General features: G+C 49.9%; 1 protein-coding gene across 2 annotated transcripts in view; it reads right to left on the bottom strand.

Moving 5' to 3' along the window:
- The window catches only part of FAM168A (family with sequence similarity 168, member A), a 212840-nt gene that overhangs the window by 10090 nt on the left and 190358 nt on the right, over positions 1-12392 (bottom strand). The window contains exon 5 of one of the 2 annotated variants that reach the window (XM_009329026.1): positions 3327-3452. The exons of the other annotated variant lie outside the window; for it this stretch is intronic. Within the exon in view, the coding sequence (XP_009327301.1) occupies positions 3327-3452 (126 nt within the window). The remainder of the gene's footprint in view (positions 1-3326; positions 3453-12392) is intronic. 2 annotated transcript variants of the gene reach the window in all.

Genomic DNA, 12392 nt, shown 5'->3' with positions numbered 1-12392 from the left:
CCCCTCTGCTCTGCTCTGGTGAGACCCCCCCTGGAGCACTGCGTCCAGCTCTGGGGTCCTCAGCATGAGAAAGACACGGACCTGTTGGAGCGGGTCCAGAGGAGGGTCACGAAAATGATCAGGGGGCTGGAACACCTCTGCTATGGAGAAAGGCTGGGAGAGTTGGGGTTGTTCAGCCTGGAGAAGGTGCCAGGCAATGGTTTTAAACTGAAAGAAGGTAGGTTTAGATTGGACATTAGGAGGAAATGTTGTATGATAAGGGTGGTGAGAAACTGGCACAGGTTGCCCAGAGAAGTTGTGGATGTCCCATCATTGGTAGTGTTCAAAGTCAGGGTGGACGGGGCTTTGAGCAACCTGATCTAGTGCAAGATGTCCCTGCCCACGGCAGATGGGGTTGGTCTAGATGATCTTTGAAGGTCCCTTCCAACGCAAATCATCCTGTGGTTCCACGATTCTGTGATTCTATAAAAATGGACCTGCATTTTTTCAGTAAATTCAAGCTGTGTCTGAGGAGGCTGCACTTGGCGCACTCCCACCCCTGGGAGCAGAAGGCAGATCCCCCAAGAAGGACGAGTAGCTCTGGGAGGTCCTACGTGGTTGCATGGCCCAGCTGAGTCTGACTTGTTCCCGGTGTCTGGTCCTGCCCCTGCCACCGCCCTCCGGTCTGGCTCATCCTCTTCCAGCCTTTCGCCTGGCTTTATTATCCAGATGCCTTCCCTGTACCCGGGGGCGGGGCTGGAGGAACAGTTTTGGCGTGGTGAGCATGGGGACATCACAGGGGACGATGCCACGGTGCAGACACCAGTACGGGCAGCTGCCTGGTAAGCTTGCATTGCCTCTGCCGAAGTCCTCCCCGGCACATCGCCATCGCCACCGCCATCCTCACCAGCCAGACAAAAGCAAACAGGAGGCTCTGGGCAGAAGTTACCATAAAATCTATAACCTTGCTCATCAAAAAGCACAAAACCTTTGTATATATGACCCCTCTGATCTCAACTGGAGCATCTAAGCAACGAAACAAAATACCTCAGGCAAAACCGAGCGTTGAAAACCCAGCATTAAAGGACAAAAAGCCAAAAGGCAAAGGCATGTCCCCACACCGTAGGCAAGGCCAGCATGAAGGCACCCGGCCAGCCCTTACCCAGCCTTTAAGCTCATGCATGTCTTGCCACCATCTTTCACTGCAGGTTCACAGCCCAGCTGAGCCCTCAGCACCCCTTCTGTCTTAGTGGTGCAGGTGTGGGGAGGTGCTGAGCAGCTATTGCACATTTACTCGGACTTTATGCTCAGCGTGCGGCTCCAGTCCGTACTGGTGGGCACTCTTCACCCTGGGAACAGAAGGACTCATCTCCCAGGCTTCGCCTTGGCTCTCCTCCACCCAGATCCGACACCTTGCTGATGCTCATGAGTAAGCTCTCACCCCTCTCCTGCGCCGGGGACGCCTGGGGAAGGCTGTTCTCCCAAGAACAAAACCGAGGCTAGGTGAGATCGAGCCGGAGGACAGAACCAATTTGGGATGCCCAAACTAAAATGCTTCTGATTTTTCAGAGCCTGCGCTTGAGGTGGTATCTCCCAGCAGAGCGCTGGCGAAGCCAACCGCAGCTATAAGCCTGAAGCACCGCTGCAAATCAAACCTCAAGGCTTTACGTATGTCGAAATTAAATGTGCCCAAGCCAGTTCTCTGGAAGCGAGGCCAACCTGCATGGGTCCGGCCGGTGACCGCACTATTAAATTCCTTTATCACCCACACTGGGTGGCCACAGGCAAATTTTGCCCCCAAACCCTTTCCTACCGCGGTATCTGCTCTTGCCCTCTCTGATTTCGAGGGAGGAATCTCACCCGCAGCAGCCCGGGGGTGCAACGGGGAGGAGAAATCCCATCCAGGCATGGGTTGAACTCCAAGGGAATTTTGCCGCATGATATCTAGGTTTCTACTAATTACACGCTGAGATTTTTTCAAACGCTTACAGCTCGGTCAGATCTGGTCTGGCGTGAAATTAGGTGCGATGCAAAGCCCGGGCACCATGTCAGGCATACAGCCCCTACCCCAAAGAATGGTAGGGATGTCCCTTTCCAAGGATAAAGTCTCCCGAAGGCTTTTAATAGGTTTATTTTTAATAATTCTTTTCATCAAAAAAAAGAATATTTCTTCCTCTCACCTCTTTCTGTAAATGATTCAGTTTAGCACGAAAAGGGAGCCTGAAGCAGACAGACAGTGAAGAACGCTTCAACCCACGTCGTGTGCATGGGCGCAGCCTTGCAAACATGGCCCGTGGAGCGTCACTTTACGATACCTTATATTTTTGTCTCCAAATACGACTGGGAGTTTCTCCAGGTCCCAGGGGTGGTTTGAAGCACCCGTGGTTAATTTTGCATTTTGAACCTAGGAGTGGTCCCGCCTCACGCCTGCAGCACGCCCCGTGTTAGCCGTGCCCCGGCTTCAGCAGGCAACGTGAGGGCAAGAGCGGGCAAGAGCAGTCGGGCAGGGGCCGGAGGACACCCCACATACCGGGGGAAGCAGGGGGGGCTTTATCAGGGAGCTTATCACCCCTCCTGGAGGCACTATTTGGCCTCATAAGGGATGAGATTACAAGGCTCCACCTGGAAAAGCCTGTTTGACTGCGATCCGTAAGCAGCATCTCCTCCCCCTGCCTCTGCTCGGCCAGTTTGAGTTAAAAGGTGGGAATTTCACCCGGGTTCCTTGAAAATCATGCTTTATTTTGGAATTCTCTCTTTCACTTTTAAGGGAATAATCTCCCTTGGGTTTTTCTATGCATGCTCAACTACGGAGCATCACCACTGCAGATACACACCTGCAAACAACCTCACGTTGCTCATGGGGACCAAACACGCAGCTAAAAGAAAGGCCTTCACTCTTCCCCACTTGACTCTTCCTCCTCCGAAGGAGCACTAGGAGGGTCAGTGCTCTCCTTCTCATGCTCCTTCATGGTTTTAACAAACGCGAGCAGAAAGGAGCAGGGATGCTACCTGCTTTTCAGAAGAAAAAACCCAAGGGCTCTGCAAAATATCATCCCAGGAGGGATTGCAGCAGCAGCAGCACGACATTCCCCCTGGGCAGCTCCCCTGGCAGAAGGCGATGGACCTGCGACGTGGTGCCAGCAAGCACCCCCCCAGGACCCGCAGCACCCTCACCCGTGTCAGGGCTCAGCGCCCAGGGAAGGACACACGGACACACGCGCACCTGCACGGGCACGAATGATCAGCAAACTGATCCCCAATAACCCCATCCCCCAATAACCCACAGGAGGGGAGGCAAATGGGCACAAAACAACCAAGTAAAACCCCAGAAGAAAAGGTTTATTTACTGAATGCTGCAGAAGAAGCCTGATAAGTTCTGTTCTCGGTCCCGGTGTCCACCGGGAGGTGGAAGGTGCCCTCCGTGGCACAGGAGGAGGAGGTCTGTGGCCAGGCTTGCTTCATCAGAAGTGTAGCTTGAGTGGAGACAGAGAAGAGGTGTCACACAGAGCAATGAAGATACAACTTCCCGCAGTTATGTTACGTTTCAACCACTTTGCTGCTCTCTTCCTTTCCCCCCCACCTTTTAAGGACAACTATCCATAGGAACTTCACACCGTGGTTCCTCTCGCCCCACCTGCTCCCCATGGAGGGATGGTTTGCACAGTGCATTGCAGCAAACCAGTTACCTACCCCAGACGACTGGTTTCCTGAGCTAAGCGACCTGCATGACGATCCACACTTGGGGGATGTGGCCAGCAGAGCCACCATCCCTCCCCAGATACCACCGGTCACCTCTGTGCATAGGGAGCAGCAATGGCTGTCCTTGGCTTTGTGTTTCCCAGCTGGAAAACAGGCTGAGCCTGGTGTGCAAGGCATTTTATTCACAGTAAAACCCTTTGAGAGGCTTGCACGGCAGGTACCGCCAGTGGACAAGGTACTGGTCGCTGTGACCATCCCATCACAGCGTTGGGTGGTCCTTAGAAACTCTGGAAAGGGCAGTCAGCAGAAGCAGTGGCTTTGGGCAGCTCGCCCTGTATCCCAGTTTGCGGAGAAGTATTTACGAAGCCAAGTTAAGATAACCCAGAAGAATTTCAAGGGCCAAATCTTGTGGGATTTGAGAAGGGACCCACAGGATTCAGTCATTTTGTGGGTCTTAAATTTTCTGAAAGAGGAAAAGGTCTTACACTAACGGCCATAATGCACCTCTGTATGATGAACCAGCACTGGCTATACCTTTAGCCTATATCCAAACACGTTGCCAATGCTTATCTAAGAAGGACTGCCATCACACCGAAGGCTTTCTGGAGCACATCTACGGAGAAGGCAGATCACCAACACAAGCCTACAGCCAGGCTCCTTCCCAACGTTGATGCCGCCGGGAAAGGCTTAACAGCTCTTTTTCTGTTTTTCTTTTTTTTGTTTTCCCCCCTGAATCTATGGCTCTGTCCTAACTTTTTGTCCCAGACCAATCTCAAAGGGTGGCTCCCCCCAGCCTTGGTTTAAGTCCCACCACCTCCCAACAGAGTGCATGCACCTTTTGAAAGCCTCAGCCAGTTATTACAGCTCGCTGCTCACCAGCTTAACAAGCTGCTCTAGCTGTCGCTATGAAAGAAATAAGCTCCAGGTTTTCCCTGTACCGCCGTACGTATTTCGCACACCCAGCTACTAAGGAAAGAAAACCAAGCGAGGGTTGATCGATCCTCAGCAAGCAGCTTAGTGATTAGAGCTCGCTGTGAAGTTGTGGAGGGTAGAGGAGGTAAAATGATGCAGCTGCTGGAATCAAAGAAAATCACCGATTTATGGCTTCTTTAAAGGTATTTTTTGTGAACGCCGAAGGTAGACGGTTGACACGCTCTCTCTACACCAAATTACTGAATTCCCCGAGATCTCTAGAAGGTTGGAGGTCAGGGTATGTCCCTGTTGTCCCCTTCTCCCTGCGCGTGTGGTGTTAGGGACAGGTAGGATTTCCCCAGAGATGCGGTAAAGGGACTTTGGGTCAGATCTGCCAACTCAAGAGACTCCTGGAGAAAAAAAAAAAAAAAGGACCTTTGGGCAAGAGATGAACAACAGAGGCGAGATTTTGTAGGCAGGGAACTGTTTCTGATAGCAGAACCAGCCAAGCTTGGACAAAGCCGTCTGGGGCAGAAAGAGGAGCTCTTTGGGAGGGACGCCACGGCCTACAGGAGGAGGTGGTGGGTTCCTTATCCTCCCGTCGGCCCCAAGGGAGCCACACATGAAGACATTTTAAAGCTGCACTTCATAACTCCTTCTCCCAAGCAAGCTCCTACCCCCGAAGGGCTCGGCACTAAGCCCCACAGAAGGGACTTCACGACTTGGTCAAGGCTTGTAAAACTTTCTGCAGCCCAAAGGCAAGAGCAATGATGTTTCAAACCCCTCCAACGCCTCTGTGTCTGCTCAGACCCTTAATTAACCATCTCTGAAGATGCAACTGTAAATCTGGAGTGCCACAGGGCTGGAAGTTGGGGACGAGTGATTGAGGAGGCCAAGGAGGAATCGGCGCTGGTGCCACCGCCCATGCCAGCCGCGCCACAGGTCCTAATGGTTGGACACCACTGCCCAGAGAGAGCGGAGAAGCACTGCTGCAGGTCTGCTGGTCCACCAAAAACTCATGCGATCGCTCTCCTAGTGTGGGACAGAAACACAGGAGCATGGAGGACACCCAGCAGCGACGCTTTACTGGACGGCACGGCAATCATTAGCTGCGCGGAGATGTTTATGGGTGCAAGATCTGGCTGGCTGGTGCTCCGCTGCCGGAGACGTGGAAACGTGCTCCCCTCTCCTCACCTTCTTCAAGAGAAAACCAGGAGGTTTGTGGGAAGTGAGAGATTCAGAGCGCCATTTCTCCTCCACTCGAGCACAGATCACATTCTGCTCCGAGCCTGTGCCCCCTCCCAAAGGTTTGCGAATTATTAAGGATTTCCAAACTGCCTTGCTTTATTTTCCACGGTACGCTGCACTCTGGAACATCACACTGGAGAGCTAACTCCCAGCGCCGAGACAGAAACACTCCTTCACTTACGCTTTTATTCAAAATCAGATTCATTTTTGCCTCTCGATTTCACAAAGGTTTTAATCTCCAAGACTGATGAGACAATTTATTTAGATGTTATATGAATCCTTCCTCTGCGGTTTCTCCTCTCCACATCAGACCTACCAAAAAATCAAGGTAATTTGGGTCTGAGATGGCTGGGAGCTTGCCATAGCTATGCATGCTCTGTACACTAAATCATGGATCCTCGGAGAATCCATCACTTAAAACTACACAAAAGGTGAACCAAGGAGGCTTCTAGGAAGATTATTATCTCCTGGTCCTTTGCAAGAGCTACAATTCACAGAGGTTACAATCCAGCCATGACTATCCAATATCATTTAGGGTCTATCTCCTACCAGTGTCTTCTGGATTTGGTTTAGCCTCTCGCCTACGCTGTTCATTGAAAAATAAAGAGCTTTTGTTCCTTATCTGTTGGATCCCTGGCGAATCTAGTGGTGGGAACCGGGCAAGCGATGCGAACTGAGCGTGGGTCTCTGCAGCACTGGGACTGGTCCGTCTCCCTGCGAGGACCTCTCGCCAACACGGTAATGTTCGGGACGTATTTTAAGTGGAAAAGAGAAAAATATGAACTAGATGTGCCTGAAGAGAATTCCGTGAATTAGCTGGAGGACAGAATCGCAATGACAGGACGAAGCAGACGACACAGTATATATGGAATATATATTTCTTCCTTCCCTCTGCCAACCTTATTTGTGATGGATACGGCCTTGAGGCTCGTACAAAGTTTGCAATAAGCTTAATTCCCCTGGCAGCCCCGTTACTGTGTGCCCGAGCACCTCAAAACAGTGGGAGCATTTGTTCTTAGAAAGCCTTGCAAGGCTCTGTGGGATATTCACCCCGCCAGACCCCAAGATACCCGCCTTAGGGGACCCATCGATGGGTCCCTAAATAGTCGATGGGCGCCTATAGAGGATGGTTCAGAGCACTTATGTGGGGAAAGACGATGCCTACGCTTTCCCTCTGCAGAGCAACGTTTCCTCCGGGGAGGACCCAGAAGCAGGAACGGGGGATCGGAGCCTTCGTCCTGCCCCACAACATCCCCACAGAGACCCCTAATTTCCGAGGCCGATTTTAGAAATGTCTGTTCTGCTCTGTAAGGGCACTGAAGTAATGGATGCAAAGCATTATTCTCCCCTGCATTATTAATAAATGCAGTGAAAGCATAAGTCAGCCTCCACGCGAAAACTGTGTGCCCTACTTTCAGGAAAATAAAAAGGCATGCTTTAATGAAGGAAGTTAAAGCATAAAAAACAAAACAACCATCTCAGGAAGAGAGAATGCCTGGGAGAGAACATGCAGCAGGCTTAATGAAGACATCCATTTTTTTTCTTTTTTAAATTGGCGTGCCTCGTGTCTCTGCAGTAGAGTGATTTTAGGCACTCATTTTTACATACTTGAAAGGAATTTTTTTTTTAATAACACTGTCCTAAATAACCAGGCTTATTGCAAGCATCAGAGTTTGCAATGCCGGGGTTTTGCGGTGATCTTGTAACCTGCCTTGTGCCTCTCCCTCTCACAAATATGGAAAAACACAACAGGAAAATCGCACAAGGCAGAAACTTGTGTTTCAATGAATCGGGATGGAGAGAAATACATTCCCTCGCTTGACCTAGGGCTCCTTTGGTTGGGCTTTGCAAGCAATACAGTGGCTGGCTGTTATCTATGCCTTGGTGTGCTGGTTTTGGCTGGGGTAGAGTTAATTTCCTTCACAGTAGCTGGGACGGGGCTGTGTTTGGGATTTGTGCTGGAAGCAGTGTTGATAACACAGGGATGTTTTGGTTATTGCTGAGCAGTGCTGACACGGAGTCAAGGCCTTCTCTGCTCCTCACCCCACCCCACCAGCGAGCAGGCTGGGGGTGCACAAGGAGTTGGGAGGGGACACAGCCAGGACAGCTGACCCCAACTGACCCAAGGGATATCCCACACCGTATGGCGTCATGCTCAGCATAAAAGCTGGGGGAAGAAGAAGGAAGGGGGAGACGTTCGGAGTGATGGCGTTTGTCTTCCCAAGTCACCGTTACGTGTGATGGAGCCCTGCTTTCCTGGAGATGGCTGAACACCTGCCTGCCCATGGGAAGTGGTGAATGAATTCCTTTGTTTTGCTTTACCTATTAAACTGTCTTTATCTCAACCCTCGAGTTTTCTCACTTTTACCCTTCCAATTCTCTCCCCCATCCCACCGGGGGGGAGTGAGCGAGCGGCTGGGTGGGGCTCAGTTGCTGGCTGGGGTTAAACCACGACACTTGGGAAGGGTTGGTTTGAAATAAACTGGTGAAGAATTTATCATCCTTTTGGTGCTCAAACATTAGCAAATATTCACCAGATACCTGACACTGAGAGAGGGAGGAATCAAGACTGGTTCCAGTTACCATTTTCCTTTCCTCACTGCTGCTGTACCTGCATGGACCAAGGGGACTCTCTCCAAGCTCCTCTCCATGTCTCCTTACGCTTCTCTGAGGCAATTACAAAGTTTGGGGCACTAAATCATTTAACTTTCCACATGGATCTCAGGGCCTTGGGAACCATGAGGTCAACAGAAGAGCACGAGCATCGCTGACTTCCAGCATGGCATCAGGGACCGTAGCGTGAGTGTTTGGAGGACATCAAGGACGAAAGTGGATGGCACATAAGTAGCAGGTATTTGAAAACTAGACTTGGAGAATTAACCACCACCGATGCACTTCTCTTCACTTGGGGTGAACCACACCAAGGGCAGGAGCAGAGGGCGGTCTTCATCTTCGCTCGGTGGTTGATCTCTTGCTAAGATTTTGCATGGAAGCCAAGCAAAACTCATGAGGTTTGGGGCAAGAAGCACCTAACCAGAGAGAGCTTGTCTGAGGAACACCTTCAGGGTGGACCAGAGAGGGTGATCAAGCTTGTACAGAACAGTTTCTTCCAAGACTGACAGCTCGCTTTCAGTTACATCCCACAAATTCAGAAGTCACAAGCAAAGGATGCTCTTCCCACCCTTTTCAACCTCTATTCCGAGTAGTATTAAGGGGCACATTTGCCTGGTTAACCTACAGATATCCAAGCAGATGAAACTTTGGTTTGTGATTGCTTTTTTAGTGATCCTGAAGGATTTCTGCCAGCAGGTACCACCCCCCTCCAGCCCAGGAGGTTTGAAACAGAAGAACCTTGCCGGTGGATGGGATGCTTTTGAGAGCAGCAATTCTGCCGGGAACATACAGCATCTCTTCTGCAGCGAGGCAGCTAAAGGCTCAACATCTAAAATTCCTTAAAAATACATCTAGAATGAGTCTGCTGTTCCAAAATCAAAGATTTTAAAAATAAAGCTGATCCCCTCTGATTCCCAGTGTGTTTGATGGACGGCATGAACCCCAGCAGCATGTTCTTCTCCGCGGCGGGGTTATTTCCAGCCTCCTGTATGACAGCAGCTGATTCAATCTGAGTAAATGCTCTCCATACCGATACAGACGGCTGGTTTTAACTCAGCCACTGAACCACAGTATTACTTTAACTCAATTGCATTTAACACAGTTGAGGACACTGCCCGCTTTGTCGCACGTAACGCACTGCTGGAATATTTTATGGAGCTTATTTTGCATTAGTCGTCTCTGAAAAATTCTTAATTTTTCTCCTTTAAGTCTGTTTTCCACAGAGAAGTGACCGCTGACAGCGGGTGCAATGCTGGGAGGTCCTGAGCGGTGGAGCCTGTGCCTGCTTTCCAGAGTTATTAATGTGGCATCTTGCCTGCAGCAGAATCGGGATCTTCGAAAACATAATTCAATAAAAACTGGCAGGGAGTTGCAAGTAGCTTGAAAAAGCCTCTAAATTTAAGAAAGGTCCGCGCCAGGATTGCCTCTGTAACCTTTGCTCTGCCTCTGAAGATAATGGTGATAGATGCTGTCCTCACTCACAGCAGCGCACGGGCTTTTCTTCTCCACTAACTGGCACTTGCGCATCCCCGGCTCCTGAGCCGCCGGTCTGAGCATAGCAGAGCCCACGAAAGCATCTTTCCTCCCGGCTGCACACGAACAGGCTGAGGGCTCTGAACCGTGCCCCCCACGAGCTAAATCTCCAAATAATGGGGAAAAACCCTGCCGTGATATTAAATTGCATTGATTTCAAGGGCGGCAGGATTGTTTATGGGGAGGATGGCGGTTTCTGCACAAGAGGAGCTGGGTTGAGGAGCACCAATTTTCATCTTCACCATTTCCTCGCTAATTTAGGGCTAAGCTATGTCGTGTTACGCACCGGAAGATTTTTGTTCTCAAAGCAAAATGACCTGTCAGCTTTCTGGACAAGAGGAAATTATTAACAGCATTTTTAAGAATCATAAGCAGAGAAATGAAGTTTAAACGTCAATGCCTTCTTGCTTGAGCCTTAATCTGCGTAACAAAAAGATCTGGCGAGGGGGTGACAAAAATGATCAGAGCATTTTATTAGAGAAAGCAAGTCGGTGAAGATTAGGATTGCACTTCAGAAGGGAGCGTCGGGGGAGTGAACAAAAGGCTGGCTGGCACAAAGAAGACTGACCAGGGCTTTCGTTTCCCCTTTCACATCATGCAAATCTAAAGCAACAGACAATTATTTGTATTGCTTAAAAGAAAAAAAAAAAAATCAGCAACTCGAGCCTTAATTAATCTGCAGAACTGCTTGCTGCAAAGTATTGCAGCGATAAAATATAGCAAGAATCAAAGCGCGGGGGAGATTAAGCGTCTTTAATGAAAGAGAGGACACCCACAGCCACAGCCGCCAGGACAAAGGTAGGGAAAAAATCAAAGTCTTCATGTTTTTGTGCTTATAAAAGCCGCTGACTAACAAGGTTTGGGGCGGATTATTCCACAGCGAACAATCGTGAGGAAACTTCTGACGGCCGATCTGGCTGTTTTCAGGGAGGAGAGACCAGGGCAGATGGACAATCCAGCCCTCGCTGAGTGTGGGGGTTCCTTTCTGCTGGGTGAAGGACGCAGGCTGTAGACGCCGCTGCAGGAACAACGGGACTCGAGAAGGGCTGCCCAAGGGCTCGCTGCTGCCCGCCTGTGCGAACCCCAATTTCCAGGGTCATCCCTGTGTTTCCTTGGTCTCTCCTGGTCTTCTTGGCTGTTTCTTCACCATCTGGGTTGGGGCAACCACTTCTTTCTTGTCTTTATTGTGGGTGCAAGCAACTTCTTTGCTCGAGAGAAGGAGGCCCACTCCAGGACCTATGCTTTTACATGCCAGGTGGGTCCCATTTCTCAATCTATCCTAACCTATGCCAAGAAAGCAATCCCATAAAACGTCATCCTAGAGGTCTCCTTCTCTGAGGGTATCTATCTTGACTGTGTATCAGAGTTACTTGAGAGAGCATCTACAAACCCCCCTTGGGCTGCTGTTCCTCATGAAGGATGTCCCAGGCAGGATTCATCTCAAGCTCTCCTGGTAGGACAGACAGGCACCCATGGGGAGTCCGTCCCCAGAGATGGGCTAAATGTCTCTCTGGGGAGGTCTCTCTTTCTCTCCACTGAATATAGAGGGACCTGGGCTGGAAGGGTTAGAGACCTAAGGTCTATACAGCTAAAGGGAACCAAATCTTCCCTAAATGTGGCAATTGCTGCAGCCGTTTAAAATACTTGAACATTTCCTAGTCTTTTTTTCTTTCTTTTCTGAGCTGAAACAAAATCTTTCCAGTGGAATGTGTGGATTTCATCAAGATTTTGCAAAGAGAAGTATTTTGTTTGGATAGCAACGCAGCATTTCTAGGGGTTGTTTCAATTTGTTTTCTAATAGGAACTCCAGCCTCCCAAGGATGGTGTCTGAGGTGTACAAGAAGCAAGATCGCCCCCCCCCCCCAAATTCCTCCTCCTGCAGCGATTTGGTGCTCCCTCTCACTTGGGTGTCCCCTTGGCCATCTCCCCACGCAGCGGTGGAGCTCCTGCCTGCGCAAGGCACAGGCAGTGGCCGGGGACAAGAGACATTTTATAATGTCCGGGCCAATACGCAGGAACGCCGCTGTATTTACATCCCTGGCTGAGCAGGGAGGACGTTGCTAGCCTAAAAAGCCACTAATAAATTTGCGGGTTTTTTTTTATGCTGTGGAGCTCTTTTCATTTTATTTTTTCAGTGTTATATCCTTTAGGGGAATTTGAGGGTGGCCAGCACACATCTAGGGGAACAAAACTTGTTTAATATTACACATTAAGATTTTTAGTGGGACGAAATGCCGTTAAAGACCCTACCAGAAGCACATAAAACCAAACAAAACACAATAGATCCCTTACAGAGTCATCCGCAGTAAATGACTTTATTTAATAACCTTGCAAAATAACAGTGAATTTAAACTGTGATGTGGAGAAGACAGCACCAAAAGGTTTTGGCAATGAAACCCTCATTCCTG

The sequence above is a fragment of the Pygoscelis adeliae genome, unplaced genomic scaffold (genome assembly GCF_000699105.1).
Source record: "Pygoscelis adeliae isolate BGI_AS28 unplaced genomic scaffold, ASM69910v1 Scaffold297, whole genome shotgun sequence".
In the NCBI taxonomy this organism is placed as follows: Eukaryota; Metazoa; Chordata; class Aves; order Sphenisciformes; family Spheniscidae; genus Pygoscelis; species Pygoscelis adeliae.
Note: the sequence above shows the minus strand (reverse complement) of the source record. Positions and strands in the feature narration are given on the sequence as shown.